General features: G+C 48.1%; 3 protein-coding genes across 3 annotated transcripts in view; 1 reads left to right on the top strand and 2 right to left on the bottom strand.

The window, feature by feature from the left end:
• Positions 1-6: 6 nt before the first annotated feature.
• MED11 (mediator complex subunit 11) lies at positions 7-1,476 on the bottom strand. The gene is made up of 3 exons (XM_004684708.2): positions 1,341-1,476; positions 1,016-1,146; positions 7-517 (listed from the first exon to the last, which is right to left on the bottom strand). The coding sequence occupies exons 1-3, from the start codon at positions 1,423-1,425 to the stop codon at positions 380-382; spliced, it is 354 nt and encodes a 117-aa protein (XP_004684765.1). The 5' UTR covers positions 1,426-1,476; the 3' UTR covers positions 7-379.
• Positions 1,477-1,836: 360 nt separating this feature from the next.
• The window catches only part of PELP1 (proline, glutamate and leucine rich protein 1), a 48,253-nt gene continuing 26,267 nt past the window's right edge, over positions 1,837-23,822 (top strand). The window contains exon 1 of the mRNA XM_012726318.1: positions 1,837-1,885. The gene's annotated coding sequence lies outside the window, so the exon portion shown is untranslated. The remainder of the gene's footprint in view (positions 1,886-23,822) is intronic.
• Positions 10,429-19,941, bottom strand: ARRB2 (arrestin, beta 2). Its single transcript, XM_004684705.1, has 15 exons — positions 19,707-19,941; positions 16,180-16,210; positions 15,620-15,680; positions 15,467-15,511; positions 15,073-15,269; positions 14,748-14,807; positions 14,308-14,375; positions 14,041-14,176; positions 13,489-13,573; positions 13,162-13,234; positions 12,751-12,888; positions 11,569-11,652; positions 11,398-11,477; positions 11,234-11,288; positions 10,429-10,988 (listed from the first exon to the last, which is right to left on the bottom strand). The coding sequence occupies exons 1-15, from the start codon at positions 19,727-19,729 to the stop codon at positions 10,895-10,897; spliced, it is 1,230 nt and encodes a 409-aa protein (XP_004684762.1). The 5' UTR covers positions 19,730-19,941; the 3' UTR covers positions 10,429-10,894.

The raw sequence follows: 23,822 nt of genomic DNA, 5'->3' as shown, positions 1-23,822 counted from the left end.
AGGGTACCAGGGTGGCCCCTAAAATCCTCAGTTCATGTTTTGTCCTTTCCAGTGAAGAATGTGTTGTCACTGGGCCATATTGTGAGAAGCCTGTGCCAGGGATATGTGGGAAATATATGAGGAAGTGGGCTGGATGACAGAATCTCCACCTCTTGTCTGAGTAAGTCAGTGCTTTTGTGAAATGCAGAGGAGCACCCTACTGGAGTAGCCAGGACATAGTTATGGGCAGTCTTGGTCTTTATGCTCCTTCATTCCCAACTTTTGTTGCTTTGTCCCCATACACTTTGACCAACAGAGAATGTATGAGGCAGCTCATGCTCATCCTACAGGTCTCCAGGTTCTGTGGTCTCCCTCCATATTCTTGTCCCACATCCTTGGCCTAGTTTTCCAGCATCTGCTCACAGGTTCGGGCTACATCACTGAGCTTGAGGCGAGCATAGTCTACTCTCTTCAGGGCCATTTGACAGTCTTTCCTTGAAGAGTAGCTGGAGCCTTCATGGGGCTGTCCAGTGGCCACCTACAGGACAGTTGTAATGATCAATGAAGCACTTCTTTCCTTAACCATCCCTCACCATGGGTCAGGACTCCTCCCACTTCTTCCTTGAGTTTGAAGCAGTCATGTCACATGGTAGCTGGATGACCTGGAGCAAATCACTCAACTTGGTATCCTCATCTGTAAAGTGAGACTGACAATAACTACTTCCCAGGGAAATTTGGTAAAATACTGCAATACTGCCCCATTTGTCAGAATGCAGGCACCTGGAGCTTGAAGCCTTTGAGGTCAGCCAAGTTTCTGTGGGCAAAGTCTTTTGGCTTTGTTTATGCCTTCTCCCAGGACGTTTCCATCAAGCTTATGTGATGTCATCCAGCGAAATAGAAAGAAACTCGTCCTGAGAGGGAGGAGGCATCCCACCCAACAGGGGTGATACTGGCTTGGAGGCCTCACCTTGCCACCCGTGAATTCAAAATAAAGAAAGCTGGAATGGGTGCACAGCACCTCCCAACACATACCCACCTGGGTGAGGTAGCGGATCTGTGACGACAGCTCTGCCTCCACGTGCTGCACCGATGCAGTAAAGGCAGCCGCTTGCCGGTCTAGGAGCCGCTCATTAGTTTTTTCTTTGGACAGTTCCAGTATCACTGTACCTGTCGGGATGGAGAAAGGGGTGGGCTACCTGAAGACGGCCCATACAGCCCCGCCCTGGGCTAGCCCCCTTCATCGCCCTTTTGCTAGCGCGGTGCGTGAACTGAGCCTCCCAAGCCAACCCTACTCCTACTGTCGGGTCGGCGCTCGAGCACGTCCTTCTCCTAGCACCTCCGGTAGTCGTCGTATTCCGAACCTGCATTTTGAAGAATGGCGCCGATTTCCCGTTCAATCTCTTCCAGGGCGCGGAGTCGCTCGTTCGCCAGGCTGTAGGTAGCCATGGGTACCTTAGAGATCCTCCACCGGATTGTTTTGCAAAATGCGGAGCTTGAGTCCGGAAGTGGCTGTCGGTTTGCGCCTGCGCACAGAGTTCTTTATAAAGAACTACAATTCCCATGGTGCTCAGTGCTGTCTCGCCTTTCTCGAGTCACCTGGTGAACTACAACTCCCAGGGTCCCCTGCGCACTCTCGGGTCGACGCAGCCACCGACAGACCGACCACCTGTGATTAGAAGCTGTCGAAATAGCCCTAGTCTGAGGCCTTTCAGACCTCTCTCCATCTTCATGCCACTGAAATAAGGTCTCCATTTTATTTCTTCTACAAGAATGTCTGGAACGTCTGCTGGGTGCTAGGTGATGATGGTGGGAAGATCTGGGGTATTTCTCCAGGCTGGACAGCTGTGGACCCTATGTCTGCCCATCCCGCCCCACCATCTGTTGGGCCCTGGGGAAGCTCAACTTGGTGAGTGTTATATTATTCGCCCTAGCGTTTTCCCTGGATAGAAGCCGAACCGACACACAGACTGTCAATATAGTCTCAGATACTTGCTCCTTTCAGCCTTTCCCATTCCTGTGTGATTGCCTATTATGTGTTGAGCCCAGGGGAATACAAAGATGAATGAGATAGACTCCCATGTGAAAGCAGGATAGGGTTTTTTTTTTTAAGAGATATGCCCAGGGTATATTGCCAGGAGCACAAAGAAAGGATTCTGGGACTAAGTACTGCTTGAACCACACATACAGCCAGCTGTTCCTTCTCAGAATTGAATCTTACGGGGCTCAACCAGATGGCTGAGAGTTTGGACTGGAAAAGAGAAACGACACGGGCAGGTGCATGGCGCAATGAAGGGGCTTAGCACATTAGAAATACAGCAAAGGGATTCAGTTTGGAGTCAATGGAGTGTGGTGGTGTTAGGTGAGACAGTGATGACTGGAACCAGATCAGAGACTTGTAAGCAGAGTTATTTGGACTTTATTTTCAAAGCATTTTGAAGCCTTTGAAGAATTTAAAGAAGTGATTTATGACCAGATTATCTTTTAGGAAAGATCACCCTTGACAATTTATCGAACATTGAGAATAAAGCCATTATTTTTGCACATGGTTAGCAGATGAATGGAGACTTTCAGTTTAACTTAAGGAATCTGGTTTTTAACATCACTCCTTTTCTAAATCCTAGTAAGATAAGTTAAAGGAATTTTCTAAAGGGGAGAGACAATAACAAAACTTTAAACTGAAAATGGAGAGCCCTCCCTGGTGGCACAGGGGGTTGTCTGACCACAATGAAGCTCTCCACAGCTTCTGCAGCACTAGTTCGATCCCCAGCCAGGGAGCTGACCCTAATGGCACAGCATACCTTTCCTGCCTCATCTACTGCACCCCCAGCAGCGTATTTCAGTAAATCTGCTCCCCACTGTCTCTGGTGAATCCTCTTACCCCCCCCCACCCACCTCTGTCCTACATCCCAGCCCTTGTATCATCAATAAAAAAAAGTAAATCTTAAAAAATATATAAATTGAAAGTGGAAAACAGAAAGGTAAGTGACAATTGACTTAGCAGTGGAAGTGGGAACTAAGCCACTTCACAACTAAGTAGTGAAGAAAGCTTAGAGTTAACTTGATTTATCTTTAAATTAGTGGCATCAGGTACAACTGGGGCACAGAGGAGGATTGTTTGAATCCTCTGGAGCTCCTTTTTCTCTCCTTCTCTCTCAGCAGCTATTTCCCTACACATCATATTACTGGAGATTTCTTTGTTGCAGATGGAAACAGAGGGCCTTGATAATAGAGGGCATCCGGGCAGATATTAAATGGAAGTGTTAGTGAGCGGCAATCAGGCTTCTACCTTCCAGGCCAGAGAGTTAAAGACTTATTTTGAGTATTTGGTTGGTCAGGTCTAAGGCCTAAGGGTATTAACATCAATTCTTCAACACCATCAGATCTCTAGCAGATCACAGTTGGTAAATCCCAGTTGTGTCCATAGATCTTCCAGTCAGTTTAACACCTTCCCTTTAGATATAAGCAGACTGATAAGTGGATTTGTAGATATTTGAAGAAAATTTTCTAAAATGAAAAGCAGAGACCAAGATAAAAATACCTTAGTGAGTATAGAATAAAATTTAATTGGAAAAAAATCACCATTGATGCTCTTCATAAGAGATACTATAATGAAGAAATTAATCCAGAGAGCACATTTGAAAAATAAAACTGAAGGAAGGAATGAAGAAAATCTAGTAAAGGGATGAAAGAGAAATTGAAGCACTCTCTCAGTAAGTAAAGCAAAAGAAAAGAGATGGTGTATAAGGAGAAAAAAAGGTGAACTAATCTAAATTCTATAAGGAAATAAAAACAAAACAAAAAGTAAATTAAAATGTGAAAAACAAAAAAACAGTAAGAAGAGAACAGAGACAATGAAGAGGAAGAAAGGCTTGTGCTTCCAAATTAAAAGTACCCATCAAGTGCTCAGTGTCCTGATAAATCTTGAAATATCAGAATACTGGGCTCAGAGAAAAAGGTCTTACAAAACCTTGCAGTGTGAAAACAGACCACATGCTAAGGATCAGCAATCAGAATGGTTGTGGGCCTCTTGGTAGTTAACTCCACACTAGACAGCAGGGGAGCAATGCCTTCAATATTTGGGGCACAGTGATTTCCAACCCAGAATTCATTACTTCAGCTGCGCTAGGGTAAAGGCTAAAAATGTAGTGACTACAAAATAGAACTGCATCGAACATCTCAGTGTGGGGAATTCAGTGTGCCTCACAGATCATACCGTAAGCAAAGGTAGCAGTACAGCTTTGCAAGCCTTTAGGTCTTTACTCAGAAGTGTGATCTGCCGACTAGTAGCTTTGGCATCAGCTAGAAGCTTAGATATGCAGACGTTCGGGCTCTACCCCAGACCTACCGAATCTGTATGTGTGTTAAGATCTTCATTCCCAGTAAATCTGAGAAACACTGCTCGAGGGCTTTGCTATCTGCAGCGTCAAAACTGGGTTGCTGCCATCCCTGGATAGTAGTTGGCAGGAGAAGGGAAGAGAAAATGTGTAGGAGTCACACCTGTCTCAGGTCTGGCTAGGAAATGGCCCACATAATTTATACTTACATTCCCCAACTCAGTGATTCTGGAAAATCTAGTCCTTACTTAGATGGCCACCTATTGTTCTAGTACCAAGGGAGAACAGATTTTAGGGGCTATCCAGGCCCTCGCAACAACCAAGCTATCAATAACAAAGGGAGAATAAGGAAATTTTGATGCATGTAATTTCTTAAGTTTTTCTCCCACATGCCTCTGAGAGGAAGTTAAGAGTTACAGGCAGAAGAGAAAGCTAGGAAACCAGAAAGTAAGGCCTTAAGTTAGCAAGGTGAACAGGAACCCTGGTTTATGGTGAAGGAAAATCCGGGATAGGCATGCAGACCATCAGAGTAGAGCTGATTAGAAGGCTCCTAGCAAGACTTCAAGGAGAAGAAAGTGATGAAATTTATTTTATTTTTTATTTTTTTAAAGATTTATTCTTTCATACAGAACTGGGGTACAGGCCAGAGATGCGGAGGGTGAGAGGCTTCACCAGAGACAGAGTGGGGAGCAGAACAGGCATGTTGATGAAGTACACTGCTGAGGGGAGCAGCAGGCGAGTCAGGAGAGGTCTGCCACGCCATGTGGTCACCTCCGGGGCAGGCGGGGATCGAACTCATGTGAAAGTGGCTTAAGCTTCTTAGTGTGGTACTTTAACCCGCTGCGCCACCAGGGAGGGCCCGAAATTTATTTTTAATGAATGGAGCAGATAGACTTTTGGAGAATATAGGCTGGACTTAGTGATAAACTCAGAGAACAAGCAGATTTTTTAAATGATAGTTATTCTGGGAAAACAAAGTTGTACAAGAATAGAAAGGCAATCATAACACATGACTCTGCAATGAGTATTTTCATAAGCATGTAAATGCTGAACATTGGTCTAACTCACTGTAGTTGATAAAATTCTCTTGGGTGGGCTTCCCTGGTGCATAAGGGGTAAAGTTGCAGCACTATGAAACTGCAGCCTCTCTGTCCCAACTGCTGCTCCCCTCAGCCATGTATTTCAGTAGATCTGTCTGTTCTGCTCCCCACTCTCTCTCTGGTGAATCCTCTTACCTTTGCACCTCTGACCTACACCCCAGTTTTGTATGCATAAATAAATAAATGTTAAAAAAAAAATTCCGTGGGATGTGTGTATGTGGAGCAGATGGAAAGTGTTCCTTGGTCAGGCAAAGTGACATGTGGGAGCTCAACCTTCGCCTTGTGTAGTAGGAAGCCAGCAGACAATGAAAATAAACAGCAAAATAAGCATGTTTAGAGATATGGAAGTAACTACCAAAAGAAACATCTAAAATAGGAGAGAATCGTTGCTTCTGAGAAGGAAATTGGAAAGGAATAAGTCTACTTTTTTTCCTCACATAAATGGTTTTAATTTACTAATCCTCTCATGATAAATCTGCACAATCACTGCAGATATCTGCAGAACTTTACCCCCTCTTTGCTGCCCCTTGACTTTGTTCTGTTCTTGTGTTCCGTTTGCTATTATCTCATCTTAAACAAAAAAGATTTATTTGTGCATACAAGAACTGGGATAGACTAGAGGTGTGGGGGGGTGAGAGGATTCACCTGAGACAGAGTGAGGAGCAGAACAGGCAGACTGACTGAAATACACTGCTGAGGGTATTAAGGGGCAACCCCACTATTAAATGGGTTGCCTGACTGTGGATCTTCTCCTGTGCACTTAAAGTGACTTATAATAATACTCAACTGCAGACACACACAAAAAGGGCTTATTCACAAAAGAAGAGTAATAAAGAAAAGGATTTTTCAGGGAGAAAGAGAGGAGGATACATTGGTAAATGTGTCCTACCAGTTCTGCTGACCTGGAATCCTAATGGCACACAGAGCTGGAGAAAAGCTGAGTGTCAAGCCATGAGCCAAGAGACCCCCGGGCCCACATGTCTGGTTTTATACCAAACCTGGCTGCTTAACTCCACCCTCAGGTCCTAGCAACCCTCCCTTCCGTGATGATGGGATTTATAGTTCCCAGTGTCTTGATGGTTTTGGTCTGGAGTGGGGATGGAGTACATAAAACCCGTGTGAAGTTTGTTCAGGGTATCCTTTCCCCCTGACAAGGGGAGCATCAGGCGAGACAGGACAGGTCTGCAAGCCATGTGGATCAGCTCCCTGGCTGGGGATCAAATTCGTGCCAGTGGCCTTAGCTTGATAGAGCTAAGATTTTAACCCCTGTGCCACCAGGGAGGCCAGTCTTGTCTTTTTCTTCTCCACTGGCCATGTCTTGCAAGTCTGTATTTGGGTTCATTTTCTTTGCATAGTCCAAGGAATTTTAAATTATGTCAAAGCTGGTTTCTTGCCACCACCAGAAACGGTTCTGAATCCAAATACTAAGATGATATCCGGGATGGTCTTGTGCATGTTAGCGAGTTTTTCCAGAATTTCTGTCTCAGGCCCTGTTCTTTTCCCAAGGTGAAGGACGTCAGTGACCATTTGTTTTCACTGAAGCAGTTTGTTGGTTATGATCTCCCTGTTACAGATAGTCACTGTGTTGTTCATGATGTTGGTGGCTCCTCAGGAGTCCAGGGAGGGAGAGTCTATTCTTTATTGTAATAGTCCTGTGTTACTACCTGACTCCTGAAACTACGCACATATATAACTGCGAAAACTAGAACTAAACATGAATGAATGGGGACAGAGGGAATATGCTTTACTGTGAAAGACACCTAATGTGGAGGGGAGTCTTTTTTTTTTGGTTACCTGCCTGCCTTCCTCCCTTCTTTATTTCCTTTAATAGATGAGACCTGTGTGGGTTTATTTACCTTGGAGGAAGAATCAGTAGAGAGACAGAGGTTGAAGAGAGGGGGGTGGTTTGATGAATCAAGGTCTCAGAAGAGGTGGGGGGTAAGCACAGGTGGAGGGATTAGTTTTGAACTGGAGACAGGCATCTTAACCTGGGTTGTGTAGGAGAACTGGTGTAGATATCAGTGTTGTGGGAGGTGGGAAGTAGAGATCACTCATTTCTCATAGCCTAATCTCTGGTGAAAAACAGGTTACTATAAGTGAGAAGAATGTTGGGAAAATTAGTAGGGTGGGAGCAGGAGAGGGAGGTGACTAGAGACATCAAGAGGGACAAAGGGTTGTCAGGTATTGAAGGCCCAGCCACGGTTAGAAATCCTGTAAGAAAGTTTGTAGTGACCCCAAATCTTTATCCAGCGCCTGGGACAGTGCTGGCACCTGTGTTCAAAAGTATGTGTTGAATGAACAAAAATGTTTGGTTTTGTAATTTTCCTGTTAGTGCTCAGCAGCCCTGTGGGGGAGTGGAGAAGGGCAGGATGGTTGGGACAGAACTAGGGTGGGGTTTGGGAACAGGTGTTCTGAAAGGGGAGAAGTAGAGTACTGATGAGATAGTGATAATTATGGTAACCTTTTAGCCTGGAAAAAAGGAAGTCTCAAACTGAGAAAACAAGAACCAAGAGATTGTGGGAAAAAAAACAAAACAAAACCCAGAAGCCATAAAAAGATGATCATAATCGACTACATTAAAATTAAAAAAAGCTATGAATCATTAAAAATAGTAGGAGCAAAACATTTTGAAACTGAAGGTGATGGTTGTACAACACTGTGACTGTATTAAATGTGAGTGAATTGTACACTTTAGGATGGATAACTTCCTTATATGAATTTTACCTCAGTAAAAAACAAAAATCAGAAACAAATTCAACTGACAAATTCCAAAAAGGATTTGCAAAATATATAACTAAGGACTTATTTCTTTACTATAAAAAGAGCTGTTAGAGAATATTAAGAACAGCATCAACCCAACATCAGTTTCATCTTTACTCATAAATGTAGAAACACAAAATAAAACTAGGATGGGGTCTCTCAGTGGTGCCAAGGGTTCAGCACTATGAAGCTGCCTGCAGTCACTGCAGCACAGTTAGCTTCTGGCCAGGGAGCTGACCCACATGGCACAGCAGACCTCTCCTGTCTCACCTGCTGCTCCCCTCAGCAGTGTATTTCAATAGATCCACCTGTTCTGCTCCCCACTCTGTCTCTGGTGAATCTTCTCACCCCCCCACACCTCTGGCCTAAACCCCACTTCTTCTTTGCATAAATAAATATTTTTTTAAAAAAGAATTTGTCCTATAGGTGCATTTTACATGAACAAAAATATAGCTTCAAGAGTAACTATTGTTATATCTCTGGCATTAGGAAACGTGTGAACATCCCTCATGTCTATTGGTGGGAAACAGGTAAAAATAAACGACATGTAGGTAATGGCAAGCTATGCAGGTCTTTAAAAGGAGGTAGGTCCTATGTTTAGTGGAAAGTATGCTATTAAGGGGAACTAGCAAGGCGATCAGTGTGGCCATAGTATGCTAGTATCTGTATTTAAAACAAAAGGAAATATATTTATACATGTCTGACTGAATCTGAAGAAGATCTTTAGAAGACTAAGCTAGGAGCCAGTGATCTTTGGAAATGAGAAATGGAAGATTGGGGGCCATGGCGGGAGCTTTTCACTATTTACTGTCTTGATTTTTTAGGCCACATGTACTTTATCTTAAAAAAAACCCAAAACATTAAAAACATAAAAAGTTAAAAGAAGGCATTGCTTCTCAAAATGTGTGTTAAATTCCAGATCAAGGATTCTTCCTGGAACCTCCCTGTTGACTCAGGCTGGGAAGGTAGGGTCTGGGACATTGTTTATTGTGTCTCCCACAGGATTCTGATTCACCTGAAAAGGTCTGAGATCTATAGGCCAAGAGACCAAAGGTCAGTGATAGCTACTGGGAGTCTTCTAGGTGATAAAAATGAGGTGGTGCAAGGCAGGCTGCTACTGCGTGGGGTAAGCAAGGTCACTGGCATTTCAGCAGCACTTAGGCCTGTGAACAAATGATGGTTTAATTAGATACCGGGAGTCGGAGCATAAAGGCATGTGTGAGCTGCCTCATTTGTCTCACCAGCCTCATCTGGAACCACTTTGTGCCTGCTGGCTCTGTCCCAGTCTCTTGGCCTCTCAGTCCTGAAATGTGCTCAGTGCCTTCCTGCCTTCATACATTGCGTGGAATGCTCACATTCTTCTCAGCTTCCACTTCTCTGTTGAAGGGTCATTTCCTCCAGGGAAGTCTCCCCTCAAACCCCAGCGTAGGTCCGAACTCCCTGTCATGTATGGCTCCTGTACTTGTCTTTTGGAGCACAGATCTTGTAATTGGATAACTAGGGAATGACTTAATGTTTTGTTTTGGTCACTGCTAGGTCCCTACACTAAGCCCGACATATGCTTGGAACTTAAAGTCAAGATTAGGATGAATCAACGAGCCGGCAGAGAGAGAGGCTGAACTGCAGGGTGGGAGTGGGTGGTGGAGGTGAGAAGTGTCAGTGGAGTATTGTACTGCTAAGTCCTTCGGCTCAGCCTGGGACTTTGGCCAAGCCTCAGGGAGCCTCTGATGGACGTCAGCGAGCAGCAGTTGGATGTAGCAGCTTGGCGCTTTTTGACTGCCCAAAGCCTTTGGCTTCTGAGTTAGAATATAAAGAGCAGACGCCGTAGACATAACATGGGGCTCCTGCCCCGTAAAGCCCATGGCTGTGATCCTACTGCGCCCTGGGAGTGGGTTGCTTGAACAACCTTAAGGAGCAGTGGCAAGCAACACTTAGTCACAACAGGTGACCATGTGGCCGAGGGTGTTGGCCACAAGGCAGAGCCCTCCCCTGCCTCGCTCCCCAGGGCCTCTATCTGTATGGGAAATGAGTTACAGTTTCTCCATATGAATAGCCTTACTTTGTGGCTTTACCAAACTGTACCCTTAGTTTGGACCGACCAAATCAAGTTTTGATGTTTACCTTGGAACGCAGGTATAATCCCGTTATTGACAGCCTATAGGCCAAAAGCCAAACAGGCTTGTGCAGAGGAACTGAGTCCTCACCCACGGATGAACATGCCACCTGCTCCTTAAACACGACGTAGCACACACACACATGCCTAGTAAAAGGTTTATTTTCTTCTTTATGCTCAGAAACAGAAAAGTGGCTTTCACCCCTCCCCTCCCCCAAAGGGTCTCATTTCGAAGGAATGGGAGGCAGAGTGACGGGAGGGGGTGTAGGTATGAGGCTGAAGGTGGGATTCTCCCCACTTTCCCTCTATCACTCTTCTTTTCAGCATCCCCCTCCCAAAATTAGGTGTGAACATAGCTTGCCACCTATGGGGGAGAGGCTGGGGAAGCATAGCTGCTGTCAAAAAATTAATGCCCACGTTCAAAAAGAGATGGGTCCAGTGCGTATCTGGGAGAGCGGGAGAGGAAGGGAGGGAAGAAGTTGGCTGAGGAAGCCACTGGATGGACAGGAGGGAAGAGAGGCTGGGATCCGCCCCACAACAACAGTGGGGCTTATGGTCCTGCCCCTACCTCTCCCAGCACCATCCACTTCCTCTTCCAGCCCCCCTTCTTAGCAGAATTGGTCATCGTATTCCTCATCCTTCATCCCTTTCAGCCGAAGTCGGGCAAAGTCCTCAAACACGATGTCATCATCTGTGGCATAGCTTGATGGAAAGGAAGGAGTGAAACAAGGGCTGGAGACCCTCTTCTTGACCGCCCCCCCAGCTGTTAGAGCAGTACTGGGACCAGCGGTGTTCCCACGAAGGCACAAACAAGGCTACATCCTGATTTGATCCTTCAACTATTCCTCCCCCAAAGGGAGAATGAAAGGGGCGAGAGAGTAGACCTTAATATTACAGAATCTCTGTCCCAAGAGGATCAAGAGTAGGAAGGTAGGGGAAGAACTTACTTGGTATCAAATTCAATAAGGTTGGTATCCACAGGGGCATCTGTTTCAGGAGCAGCTGAGGGGAGAAGAGGGGGTGGATAGGTGGGTGCTGCAGGGATCAGCTTTTCCCCCACTGGCCTTGCTTCAGGTCTCCTTCAGGGGCTGAGGGTCTGTGGCATGCTCACCTGACTGGGGTCTGGGGAGGGCGACGTGGTCATGGGGCTTGGGGTGCATAAGAACAAAAGGTAGCTCCACAGAGACATCCCTGGGGAGGAAGTGGTGACATGAATGGACAGTGACACAGAGTCAGATAAAACCACTCTGACTTCCACCCCAGGCTCCCTCACCACACTCACCCGCCACGAGACACCACCAGCTTCACCTTGACCCTGTAGGACACCAGGATTCCCAGCACCTCCTTGTTGGCACCCTCTTTCACACTGCAATGGCAGGGGAGAGTTGGACTGGGGGACCATCACCCAGCACACTAGCCCTCCCTTGGGGATCCCCAATCAGGATTCTGAGCAGACCACAGACTCATACCAGCTCCAGGAGGCTCCAGCAGCCTTTAGGAGTAAAGTCCCTCACACCTTCCTCTGCTCAAAACCCTCCCCTCGAAGCTAAGGCCTTGCAACCTAACAGCACCCTGCTGCCTCGCGCTGTCCTCTCTCCACGAGCCCTGACTTCACCTCCTAGCCTCTCCTTGCAGATCATTCTCACCACACTGGCCTCAGGGCCTGCTGTCATACTCCCTACAAAGGCACCAGTGTGGGGTGAAATCACCTCCCTTCTCCCCCACGTAACTTCCGACATCCACGGATGCTCCTGTCCGGGCACAAAGGCCCCGGCATCCAGGAGACAGACCAGCAGCTTCTGCCAGCCTCGTCCCGCCTCTGAGTCTTGGTGCTCGCATCCTCTCCGCTCGGAACACTTTGTGCACAATCCACACGGCCTGAGTTTGTTGGGTTCCTCCTCACAATTCACCCCTGCAGTAGGTCTCCTGTAACTGCCCTATTTAAAGTTAGCATCAGGCCCTCCCTGGTGGTTCAGTGGATTCAAGTGCTGCACTGTGAAGCTATTTGCAGCCGCTGCAGTAAGTTTCATCCCTGTCCAGGGAGGTGACCCACATGGCACAGCAGACCTCTCCTGTCCCACCTGCTGCTCCCCTCAGCCATATTATCTAGTAGATCTGCCTGTTCTACTCCCCACTCTGTCTCTGATGAATCCTCTCACCCCACCCCCCATACCTCTAGCCTGTACCCTCAGTTCTTGAATGCATAAATAAATCTTTAAAAAAAACTTAGCATCTCTAGCCTCTGTATGGTATATCTCCCTTCTCTGCCTGGGCTTTTCTCTTTAACACTTAACTAAGCATGCTGTATACTTTTCCATTTACCTCATTTGTCTGTCCTCCCTCTCCTAGAATGTCTCCTCTGCTCACTGATAATTCCTGGTACCCTGGACAGAGCCCGACACTCAGCTGGCACTGAACTCTGGGCTGCAGGAGAACCCCCTCTCTCAAGCCCAGCCCCACTCACATGGTGCTGGAAGCCAGGTTGGTGTCCTCATGCTTGAGCTTCCCATCCAGGGCAAGACCACGCTTCTCCCGGTTGTCGCTGAGCAGCGGGGTGATGGTATACACCTTACAGAACGTGGAGCTGGGAGATACCTGGTCACTGGGGTGGGAGTAAGAGAACAAGGTTCTTGGAAGGGCCAGCTCCTACCCCCAAGCAGTCTCTCATGACCAGGCCCTTTTCTCTTTGGGCACAGGTCACAAGGGAGTTAGTTGAGGCTCAACCTACACAGGAAGACAGCTCAGAGCCTCCTGACTATGGAGCGGAAGCCTTTATAAGTGGAGATAGTTTGGGAAGAATTCCACTCCAGCTCACCTTCTCTGGGGCCTACACTTCTCCCCTAAGGTTGGAACTCAGCGATGTTCTGATACTCACTCTTGCTCGAGCTGAGCCACAGGACACTTGTACTGGGCGGTGCTGAAGAGGCAGATGTCGGCGTACTGTCTCACTGCGGGTGGGTGGGGTTGAGCACTCTGCACAGAGCTCAGGCGACAGCCCAGCCCACGCAGTTCGACCAGGAGGCGGGGGTCCAGCCCGCCCAGCACTCCCACCCCCCCTCTACTCCTTTGATACAAGAGCCCAACTTCTTTGGGTCCTGGAGGGTCTCCCGCACTGGAGTGTTCTTGGGCTGAGATCCCACCAGAAGCCACTTGAGTAGCAGATCCCTCCCCTAAGACCCCTCTTTCAATCTCCACCCCCTACCGGAGACTCTGATCTTCTTGACAGTCTTGGTGGAGTTGTTGGTGACATGGACATTGACATTGAGAGGCTCCCCGTGGTAGTACAGCTTTTGAGGGAAAGAAAAATCAAGTTAATCTGATCTCTTTTCACTGGTTTCATTATTAGTGTGTCCCCTATGCAGACATTGCTTAGCCTTTTCTCTCTAAACCCAAACCCTTAGCAGCTTGCCACACCCAGCTGAAGCAGCCTCCAACACTAAGGAGGGGCCTCCCTGGTGGCACAAGGGATTAAGTCTCAGCACTATGAAATTATTGGCAGCCACCAGGGAGCTGACCCACATGGCGCAGCAGACCTCTCCCGTCTTCCCAATGCTCCCCTCAGCAGTGTATTTCAGTAGATCCACCTGTTCTGTGCCCATTCTGGTTTTGGTGAGTCTTCTCATCCCCCACACCTCTGACCCATACCCCAATTCTTGTATGCATAAATAAATAAAACAAAAACACTAAGGCAGCTTTGACATGTCCTCCCAAGGGCTGGCCTGCACTGTGACACCTGTGTCACTCTCTTACCCACCTCCTTATCCAAGGAAGCCTCGAGGTGCAGGGATCGGTCAGACATGAGGAAGTTGCGTGTGGTTTCAGCTGAAGGCTGGGGGCCAGGCTTCTCTGGGGCAAACTGCACCTTTCGGATCACCAGACGCACAGAATTCCTGGAGTTGGAGATATGGGGTGGGAGGGATCAGTTCTCAGACACTTTCAACACCAGTTCCCACCTTCACAGGGGCCTGCAGCTCCTGGGAATGGGCAGGAATGGTTAAACCATAGGAAGTTTGCCTCTCACCTTTTGTGGCTTTTCTCTTCTAGTGATTTGGCACAGAAGGCTCGAATCTCAAAGTCTACCCCGCAGGCCTTGAGAAGGGGAGAAATCTTTTACAAGGTCCCTGTTACCCCCACCACCATGCCCTCCTTTCCCTCTTCCCAGTCTTGGGCAGGACCCTGGCCAAGTCTTGGCCTGAGGAGTGGAGGTCTGGGGTATTCCTCTGAGGCCTGGCATGTGGCTGAGGCTCAGTCTTATCTATGCAAGGTGAGCCCCTGTACCTGGGAACATGCAAGTCAGGAGAGGAGGCCATATTACATGTAAGCACTGACCACACCACATGTGCCATTTTCACTGGGGACATTTCCTGACCCTTTGTTCCATCTTCTCCATAGCCCAGCCCCCCCTCAAGTGTGCTATACCCTGTTCAGCCCCACAAGCCCACAGAGCCAGTCCTGCAGTACCTTCCCTGTATCCTCTGGGCCTGGCTGCAATGTGACGGAGCAGGGCAGATTCTGGGGTATCTGGTGGAGGAAAGAGAGGGTCAGTCTTCTAGGAAGCCTCCAAATCTTCCTTCCAATCTCAACTTAAAAGGCTAGAAGACTCCTCAGGACAGAAATAAGTAGAGGGACCCCAGAGAGGAGGCACAGAGGCAAGGGTAACCCTTCCGGGAGGTAGATCTAGGGACCTTCCTCATTGTTTCTTCCAGATCTGCCTTAACAGGTACCTCACCCCCCCAAACACAGTTCCAGGCCCCTTGCCCTGCAGAGGTGGGGGGGGCATCCTCACTGTGAAAAAAAAGGGGTGGGCATGCTGGCCCAGCTTCCTCAGCAGCCGGTCCTGAAGGCGGGTGGGGGGCCGGGGTGGGTTGGGCATTGGGGGGAAGGCCTGATAGGTGGCGATGAACAGGTCTTTGCGGAAGGACAACCCCAGCACATCCAGGTCTTCACGGCCATAGCGGAAGGCGCAGGTGAGGGTCACAAACACTGGCAAGGGAGGGCAAGGTGGGATGGTCAGGCGCACCCCATTTCCAGTTCCTCTGGTACCTAGCAGCAACTTGCTTGTATAAAACCTGCCTCCTACTCCTGGCTTCCACCTCAGCCCTCCATCTCTCTGGCCAACCCATTTCACTAACCCACCCATCTCCCACCTCCCCTTGGGCCCCTGAATTTGGGGCTAGTACCTTTGCGGTCCTTCAAGTAGTCAGGGTCCACCAGCACCACACCATCTGAGAAAGGGATGCATGAGTTCATTTCCTGTCAGGGTCTTTCCTCTGTTCTTGCACCCAGGAACTTCCCCTCTTGGTGTACATGATTCCACCTCCTGGAACACTTACCTACAGGATCCACTTTGTCCAGGTGGTCTACAAAGTCCCGCTTGCCCAAGTACACTGTGAGCTGAGGATGCAGAGGAACCACAGGGAAGATTGGGTAGGAGGGTGGCAGGGTATTGGCTGGGGATTCCTCCCAGTAGGGTTAGAAGAGGAGGGTGGGGGTTTCCTAGCCTAGCCGAACTTGAGGCTTTTTAACAACTGCCTAATAATGTTTTCACACCTCTGTCCACAGTGAGGGGTGTGGATCGCCCAGCCCTAGGCCGCCACTAGCAGCCTCACTCCTTTTCCTCAAGGGAGTCTGGGATAAACAGGCCATACTATGAGGGGCTTTAACTTTTTCCAGGCACCCTGGGTTGGCTCTGAAGTGGGCTTTCAGGGGCTTAAGGACCCCTCCCTTTTGTCTAGTTTCAGGTGGTTCTGGGGGGAAAGGAGAGGGAAGGCTGGCCAGGAAGTTGCCTCTTATCTGTCACAGGAAGTGGGGAGCCAGGGGTTGGGGTTTGATCTAGAGGCAGGCCAAGCTGTGGAAGGGTGGGTGAGGACAGCAAGCACCATGGGGAACTCACCTTGCAGTTAGGACTTGACTTCTTGAAGACCCTAACAAAACAGAAAGGGAAACCCCACTGTCTCCCTCAGACTCAGCAGACAATCCCCCTACCCCGCAGCACCAGGGCCTTATCCCTCCCCAGCCTGAGAAGCAGAATTCACCTGGGATTCCTGTCTGAAGCTTTGGGGCTTTGCCCAGCCCTACCCCTTCCCACTTCTCAGAAGGAAAGGTAACCACAGTCCTTCATATTCATCCTTGAAGGTGTTTGGCATGACAAGCCTCCCTCCTAGTAAGGGGGGAACCCCCCCTCCCACGGGTCCACCTTCACTAGTTTCCTCCTTCTATGGCAATGGCCACTGCTTCCCTCCAGAGCCTCCAGGCTCTTTCCAAAGGGTCTCCCTCAGGGGAACCTGAGTGAGTAGCTTCCAGCAGTTATCTGTGTTAGACCTAACCTTCCCATCTTCTCTGGGGCTCTAAATGGTTGGCTCTAAAATGGTTTCTGCCGTGGGTACTGATCCAGTATGCGCCACTAACTTCCAACTGCCCCCATCTCTGATCCCAGCAGCTTAAGAGCCTATTTGTTCTTCAAGGCCTAACACAGATATCATCACCTCCTTTAGAAGGCGTGTTGAACCCAGACTCTGGTAACATTTTTTGGAGGGGGTTCTTGTCAGATCTCATTGCTTTATTTGTGTTGTGAAAGCATGCAACACAGCTGTGTATAATCTGTCTCATGAGCTAGGACTGAACCTCAGAGGTTCAGAGGCTTTACTCATTGAAACCTCTCCAGCACAATACCAGCCACAAGACAAAGATGATGATGCTGGCTAACATTGGGTAAATACTCTGTGCCCAGCAAGATTTCAAATGCTTCATGTAGGTTATGTCATTAATACTCTTAAACAACCCAAAGGTACAGATCCTAATGTCTCTACTTTATAGGTAAGGCCTTTTGCTTTAGGACACAGTGTAAAGGAGAAATTCAGATAGAGATAGTCTGCTCTAGGTCTGTTCTCCTAATAATTAACCTATTAAACTCTCCTGCCTCTGTAATTAGCATGAAGTTTGTGGACTTGGAAGGGGGTTCATTTACCAGTTGCTGAAGTAATCTAAGTCCGGACTCCACCCACTGCTGGGAGGACACGGGAAGTGTCTGACAACCCCTGCACTTAGCCGTTGGTGGGCCTGTGCTTTGCTGCACCACTTTACAATCTACTCTCAACAGTCTCTGCCTCAGCAATGATCCCTGAGAATGGTCCTCAGAGAGTCGAAACTGAAATCCTGCCAAGTGGCCTATCCCTTCTCCAGCCCTACCCCACCCCACTTTTTGTGACAACAACTTCACTTGCCCCTTCTATCCAGATGGCCAAGCTATCCAAAGGCCATAAGGTACAGAGTATAGAGGCCCCCAGCTAATAAGAGTAAAAGATTGAGGGCCCTCTCTGGTGGCAGAATGGGTTAAAGCACAGTGCTGTCAAGCTGGCCGCAGCCACTGCAGCGTGAGTTTGTGTCCCAGCCAAGGGGGTGACCCATAAGGAGTGGCAGACCTCTCCGCCCGCTGCTCCCCTCAGTGGTGTATTTTTTTCCTTTTTTTTTTTTTTTTAAGATTTATTTATGCATACAGAACTGGGGTACAGGCCAGAGGTGTGAGGGGTGAGAGGCTTCACCAGAGACAGAGTGGAGAGCAGAACAGATGTACTGAAATACACTGCTGAGGGGAGCAGCGGGTGAGACAGGAGAGATCTGCTGTGCCATGTGGTCAGCTCCCTGGCCAGGGATTGGACTCATGCTGCACTGGCTATGATAGCTTCACAGTGCTGTGCTTTAACCTGTTGCACCAGCAGGGAGGGCCAGCAATGTATTTCAATCTGCCTGTTCTGTTCCCCACTCTGTCTCTGCTGAATCTTCTCACCCCCTTGCTCCTCTGGCCTGTACCCCAGTTCTTGGAAACATAAATAAATAAAATCTTAAAAAAAAAAAAAAAGAATAAACATTGGTAGGATGGCAACTAGAGTAAGTTCCCACCTCCCTGTCCCAACCTGGGGGCTGACTGCTTGGCTCTGTTTTTAATTTTTGTCCCAGTTTCTTCCTATTAGGAAGAAATGGCATAGGCTGTGACAGCCACATCAGTTGGCCTGCTGAAGTGTGACTTTGGGGTAATTGCTCCGGAGCGACTGCAGGGCACCTGCCCTTTTGATCCTAACCCAACCAGTCTCCAGCCAGGCTCAGAAGCTGCACATGTATATGAGGCTTTATATAGGCAGGCCAAGGAGAGATATGTGTGTGTGTGTATGGGGGTGACCAGGGAGGTGACCAGAGGTTTGATATAGGCAGGCCAAGGAGAGATGTGTGTGTGTGGTGACCAGGGAGGTGCCCAATGAAGGGAGGCAGCTGGAGCAGATGCCCATCACACTTCCTGCTATTCTCTCCATTTCCTGTGGCCCAGAATTTGATGGGGGTGAGGGGAATTGTGTCAAGTCAGCAGTTACCCTTTGGTCCATCGTCCCCTTCCTCAACCACACATCGGAAATGGGGGCCTTTTTCAAGTCAGGGACTTCCCCATTTTCTGGGGTGTTTTACCTCTAATCCAGGGCACCAATCTTCCTTCTCATAACCTCTCCAATACTTGGTGCTCAGAAAACTGAGTTCTCATTTTCTGTGGTGGTGGTGGTGGTGGGGGCGGGGGGTTGGTGAGACTGATAAAATGTGCAGAACTAGTGACTGCTACTGGTTTTGATCCCCCTTGGGAAGAGGCATGCAGCCCCAATCTTTTCCTCATTTACTCCTACTCCCCAGATATTCAGGCATTCACCTCTTGGGATGATGGGTCACAACAGGAAGTGGATTTTGCTAGAGACCAAAAAAGAGAACTCGGGGTGTCAGTGGAAGGAAGGAGCCTCAATTGCACAGAAAACATCCGGGGAGTGGATGGCGTGCCCAGGGCAGATACTGCCTCCTCTCATCCCCGGGAAGAGGGTAATGCCCAGAATCGGGGAGGGCCACCACGCACTCTGTTCCCCCAAGATGAAGCTGTTGCTCCTAGCAACCTGAAGGAAGGCAGAAGTTTGGAAGTGAAGCCACCCGGCCCTCGGGACAGATGGGGGCAGTCAGGCTGCCAGTGGGGTATTGAACAGGAGGCTTTCCAGGCTCCAGTTTAGGGGGCTCTCGCTACTGGCTATAGCCTCCCCACACCCGACCCCTCGGGGAACGGCCACCTGCTCCTCCTTCCTCCGCCCCTGCATCTCAGCCTGCACCAGAGAACCCAGTCGTCCGGCCCCCACATCCCTTCGAGAATTCACATGCCAGTTTCCTATTCCTTCTAGCCCTGACTTTCTGCAGGGGCTCTAGCATGCTTTCCCGGCCCTCCCCAGCAGCCCCCAATTATCCCTGAGGACCTAGGCGTGCGGCCCCAGAGAGTCTCCTGTCCCCTAGGGACCCAGGCGTCCGGCCCCCGGATTCTCTCCCGGGTGTCCTCGTCTGAAGACTATCCCGACACACGCTCCGAACCACCGCCCACGCCCCGCCGCGTGGCCCCACCTCCCTTACCTGGTCCCGGGTTTCTCCCCCATGATGCGCGCGCCCGCCGCCCGCCCGGTTCGCGGCTAGCTTGCAGCTTTCCAGCCCGCTGCCAGGTCCCTGCTCCTCCCCGCGCCACTGCGCACGCGCGCCCCAGGCTCTTTCTCCTCTCTCCCCTCCTCTGCGGCCCCCACCTCGGATTCTGGGGAGCCAGGGCCAGATGCGTCAGCCCGGATCGCGCGCGCCGCAGCGCTGCCCGCCCTCTGCTTAAAGAACGGCGCACCGATTGGCTCCGCCCCCGCTCCTTCCGCACCCGATCCCCACCCCACCCCACCCCACACAGCCCTCCCCCGGCGTGCGCGGTCCCAGCTCCTGGCCCTTCTCGCCTTTCTCCCCGCCCCACCGGACACTTTAGGAACGGATTGGGCCATCTTTAATGCAGGTGCCCGCCCTCCAGGAAATTGGAGTCCCCTGATTGGCTTCCCGCGTCCAGGACCCCGCAGGGGTCCCCTCCCCTTTGTTTGCTTTCTCTGAGCCCGTGGAGGCGATGGGGAGGAGGTGGAATGAGCTGAAGCACAGTCTAGGAAGGAGGTTTAGGGGAAGCACACGTGGGTGAGCGGTTTCAGATGCGTGACGCCAGCTTTAGCGCGCGCCACTCACTCGCTTAACCCGGCTCTTTGCAGCCGGCTTGGGCCCGCCCCCCCTACCTTTTTTGTGTGTGTAGTGCCAGCTCCCCCTGGTGTTTGTCTTTGATCTTCGCAGAGTTACTTTCCCGAATTTTTGAGTGTGGATCTGATCTCCATCCATACTCAGCAAAGTACCACGCATCCACCAACCCCCAATCATGTATCCACTCATGCATGCACACTTAATTTTATGCTAGTCCTTATACTAGGCGAGGGTTACATAGACATGAATTAACATGATCTCTGCCTTCCTAGTATAGTTGAGAAGACATAGCGGGTATTCTGATCCCAGTTATAATAGCCTATGACTCAGAGGACTACGCAATTACCAGCGTTTGACTGGGGCGGGGATGAAGGGAGTGCAAGCTGCCCAGAGAAGGGTACTTTTGAGGACAATCTTTCTGCAGTGTGGTCAAAAGTAGTTAAGGGATATTCTAAGGAAATAATGGCAAGGCACATAATGTTCTGAAGTCTGTGGGATTAGATGGCAGAAGAGATAAGACTGATGAGGACGACTGGAATAGAAAGTGAAGGATTCTGTTGAAAGAAAGAGACTAAGGTACTCCCTGGAGGGGGACACGCGGATCCAGTACAAGTGGTTTTTCAGATGAGTGGCATGATGAGATTTTTTTTTTTTAAAGATTTATTTATTTGTACATACAGAACTGGGGTACAGGCCAGAGGCTCAGGGGCGGTGAGAGGCTTCACCAGAGACAGAGTGGGGAGCAGAACAGGCAGATCGACGAAGTACACTGCTGAGGGGAGCAGCGAGCGGGCCAGGAGAGGTCTGCCACGCCATGTGGTCTCCTCCGGGGCAGGCGGGAATCGAACTCATGCGGAAGTGGCTTTAGCTTCTCAGTGCAGTGCTTTAACCCGCTGCGCCACCAGGGAGGGCCGAGATTTCTTTTAAGAAGATAATTCTGGGCAATGTGGGTGGAGGGAGTGGGGCGAGACTGCTGTAAGTAAACTAGTTAAGGAGAAATAATGAAAGATAAAGTAGTAGGGAGAAAAGGAGCTGTAAAAAGGAGTCATTTCTATGGCAAAACTGACTGGATTTGAGATGATAGTGGATGATTGACATTTCTGGATCTATGGAGGTGAACTATTCCTCTTTCCTTTCCTTTTCCAACACTTCCCCTGGCTACTTCAAATGAACTGGTGTCACACTTTCCCCTCCACTTTTTTTTTTAAGGATTTATTTATTTATGCATACAGAACTGGGGTACAGGCCAGAGGTGAGGAGTGCGAGAAGACTTACCAGAGACAGAGCAGAAAGCCTAACAGGCAGATCTACTGAAATACACTGCTGAGGTTGGAGGGGCGGTGTTAGGAGAGGTCTGCCACACCATGTGGGTCACCTCCCTGGCCAGGGATCAAACTCATGCTGCAGTGTCTGCGCAGCTCCACAGTGCTGTGCTTTAAACCATTGTGTCACCAGGGAGGGCTCATCCCCTCCATTCTTAATGCAACAAAATTATTATGTATGAGATGGTTTTTGAGATCATCTTTAAGATTCAGACACAGATCTTCCCCAGCAGCCACCTCCCTATCACCACGTTCTATACTACTCTTTACCCCTTTCAAGCTTTAGATCTTATATTTCTTTTAGACACATGAATCATGACCAGAGGATCATAATCAGAAGGCAATGTGATCTGTATTGTTACATGTCTAAAGTGCTCTTGGAACTAAAAAGTAGTGATGTAGGTGCAGTGCGTATTACTACTACACGTATTATTAGTGCGCATTATTGCTACTGCATTAAAAGATACTGCTATAATGACGACTTTAGGAAGATAGTGAAGAAAACCAGAAAGAGTGAAGGAGACACAAATTTAAGTCAGTATAGTGTTGGGGGGAAATTAGCACTATAAAGATGTTATTTCACTATCTATAAATTTAATGATATCAAAATAACAATGGGGTGGGGGACTTGATGCTAAACATAATGACAAGAATCAACTTTCAAGTAAAGCCAAGAAAATTCTGAAAAATAAGAGTAAAACGGCACCTTATTGATAGGATAATTTATAGTTATCTTATTTAACAAAGATATTTTATATTACAATAATCAAATTGTATTATTGGTGCAATAACATTAAAAAGAGCAATGAGACAGACTAGAAGCTAGATATAGACCCACAGGTAGCCTTTCAGTAAGTGGAGAAAGACTGGCATATCCACTAACTAGGGTTGAGACAATCAGCTATTCACACCTTAAACCATAGATGGGTTAAAAAATGTAAAAATAATAAAATTATGAAAATATTAGGAGAAAATATACGAGAATATTTTTATAATTTTAGATGTTAGTGAAAGCTTCTCAAAATATCAAATCCCAAGGCTATAAATAACAAGTTAATATTTATAGTGTTTGTTTTGTGCCAAACATCATTCCAAAGAACTTTACAAATATCAGTTCATCTAATCCCCACAATGCTTTGAGTTAAGAGTGTAGAATTAACCCTACTTTACAGATGAGGAAATGGAGGCACAGTTAAGAAATCTGCTGGTGCAGACAACTAGCAAGAGGCAAAGCTGGCTTTTGAACACAGCAGTCCAGATCCAGAGCCCGTGTACTTAACCACAATTCTTTATTTCAAAGACACTAAAAGAGTAAAGGATGACAAATAAAATAGACAACTTGGAAGGAACCCTTGGCAACCTTGCAACACATACAGCAATCGAGGAGAATAACTTCCATATTTATGAAGACTTCCTACAAATTTATAAGATAAAGACAAATAACCCAATAGGAAAATGGGTAAAGAAAAGACAAGTGGGTATGAAAAGATATTTCATAAAGATAATGTACAAATATTGATTAAATATATGAAAAGTTACTCTACTAATGATCACGGAGAGAGCCCTCTGGTGGCACAAAGGGTTAAAGTGCAGCGTTGTGAAGCTCTTGGGGGGGAGGTGAGGGGGGAGAGAAGTGATTTCATAGCTGAGCAGCTCTCTCCTGACCTGCCCACTGCTCCCCTCAGCAGTGTATTTCAGTGGATCTCCCTGTTCTGCTCCCCACTCTATCTCTGGTGGATCCTCTTACCTCCCTAACCTCAGGCCTGTACCCAGTTCTTGCTTGTACCCAGTTCTGTGTGCATAAATCAATAAATCTTTAAAAAAAATGTTCATGGAGAACTTATTTTTCATCACTCAGATTGACAAAATTTAAAAGGATAAATAAAGCTAGTATGGGGGTGTATAAAATATTGAGTATTATCCTATATGTTTGTCAGGTATATACATTTTTTGGGGTGGGTGCCGGTATAAATTCATGAACCTTTCTAGAGGGCATTTTGCCAATTCCTGTCAAAATTAAAAATAGGCATACTTACTCATATATTTGCTCAATGAAGATTCACTGAGTACTTTTTAAAAAAAGATTTATTTTTTATTTTGTGCATACAGAACTGGGGTACAGGCCAGAGGTGCAGGGGCAGTGAGAGGATTCACC

This window comes from Condylura cristata, unplaced genomic scaffold (genome assembly GCF_000260355.1).
Source record: "Condylura cristata isolate star-nosed mole 26May11 unplaced genomic scaffold, ConCri1.0 scaffold00017, whole genome shotgun sequence".
NCBI lineage: Eukaryota > Metazoa > Chordata > Mammalia > Eulipotyphla > Talpidae > Condylura > Condylura cristata.
Note: the sequence above shows the minus strand (reverse complement) of the source record. Positions and strands in the feature narration are given on the sequence as shown.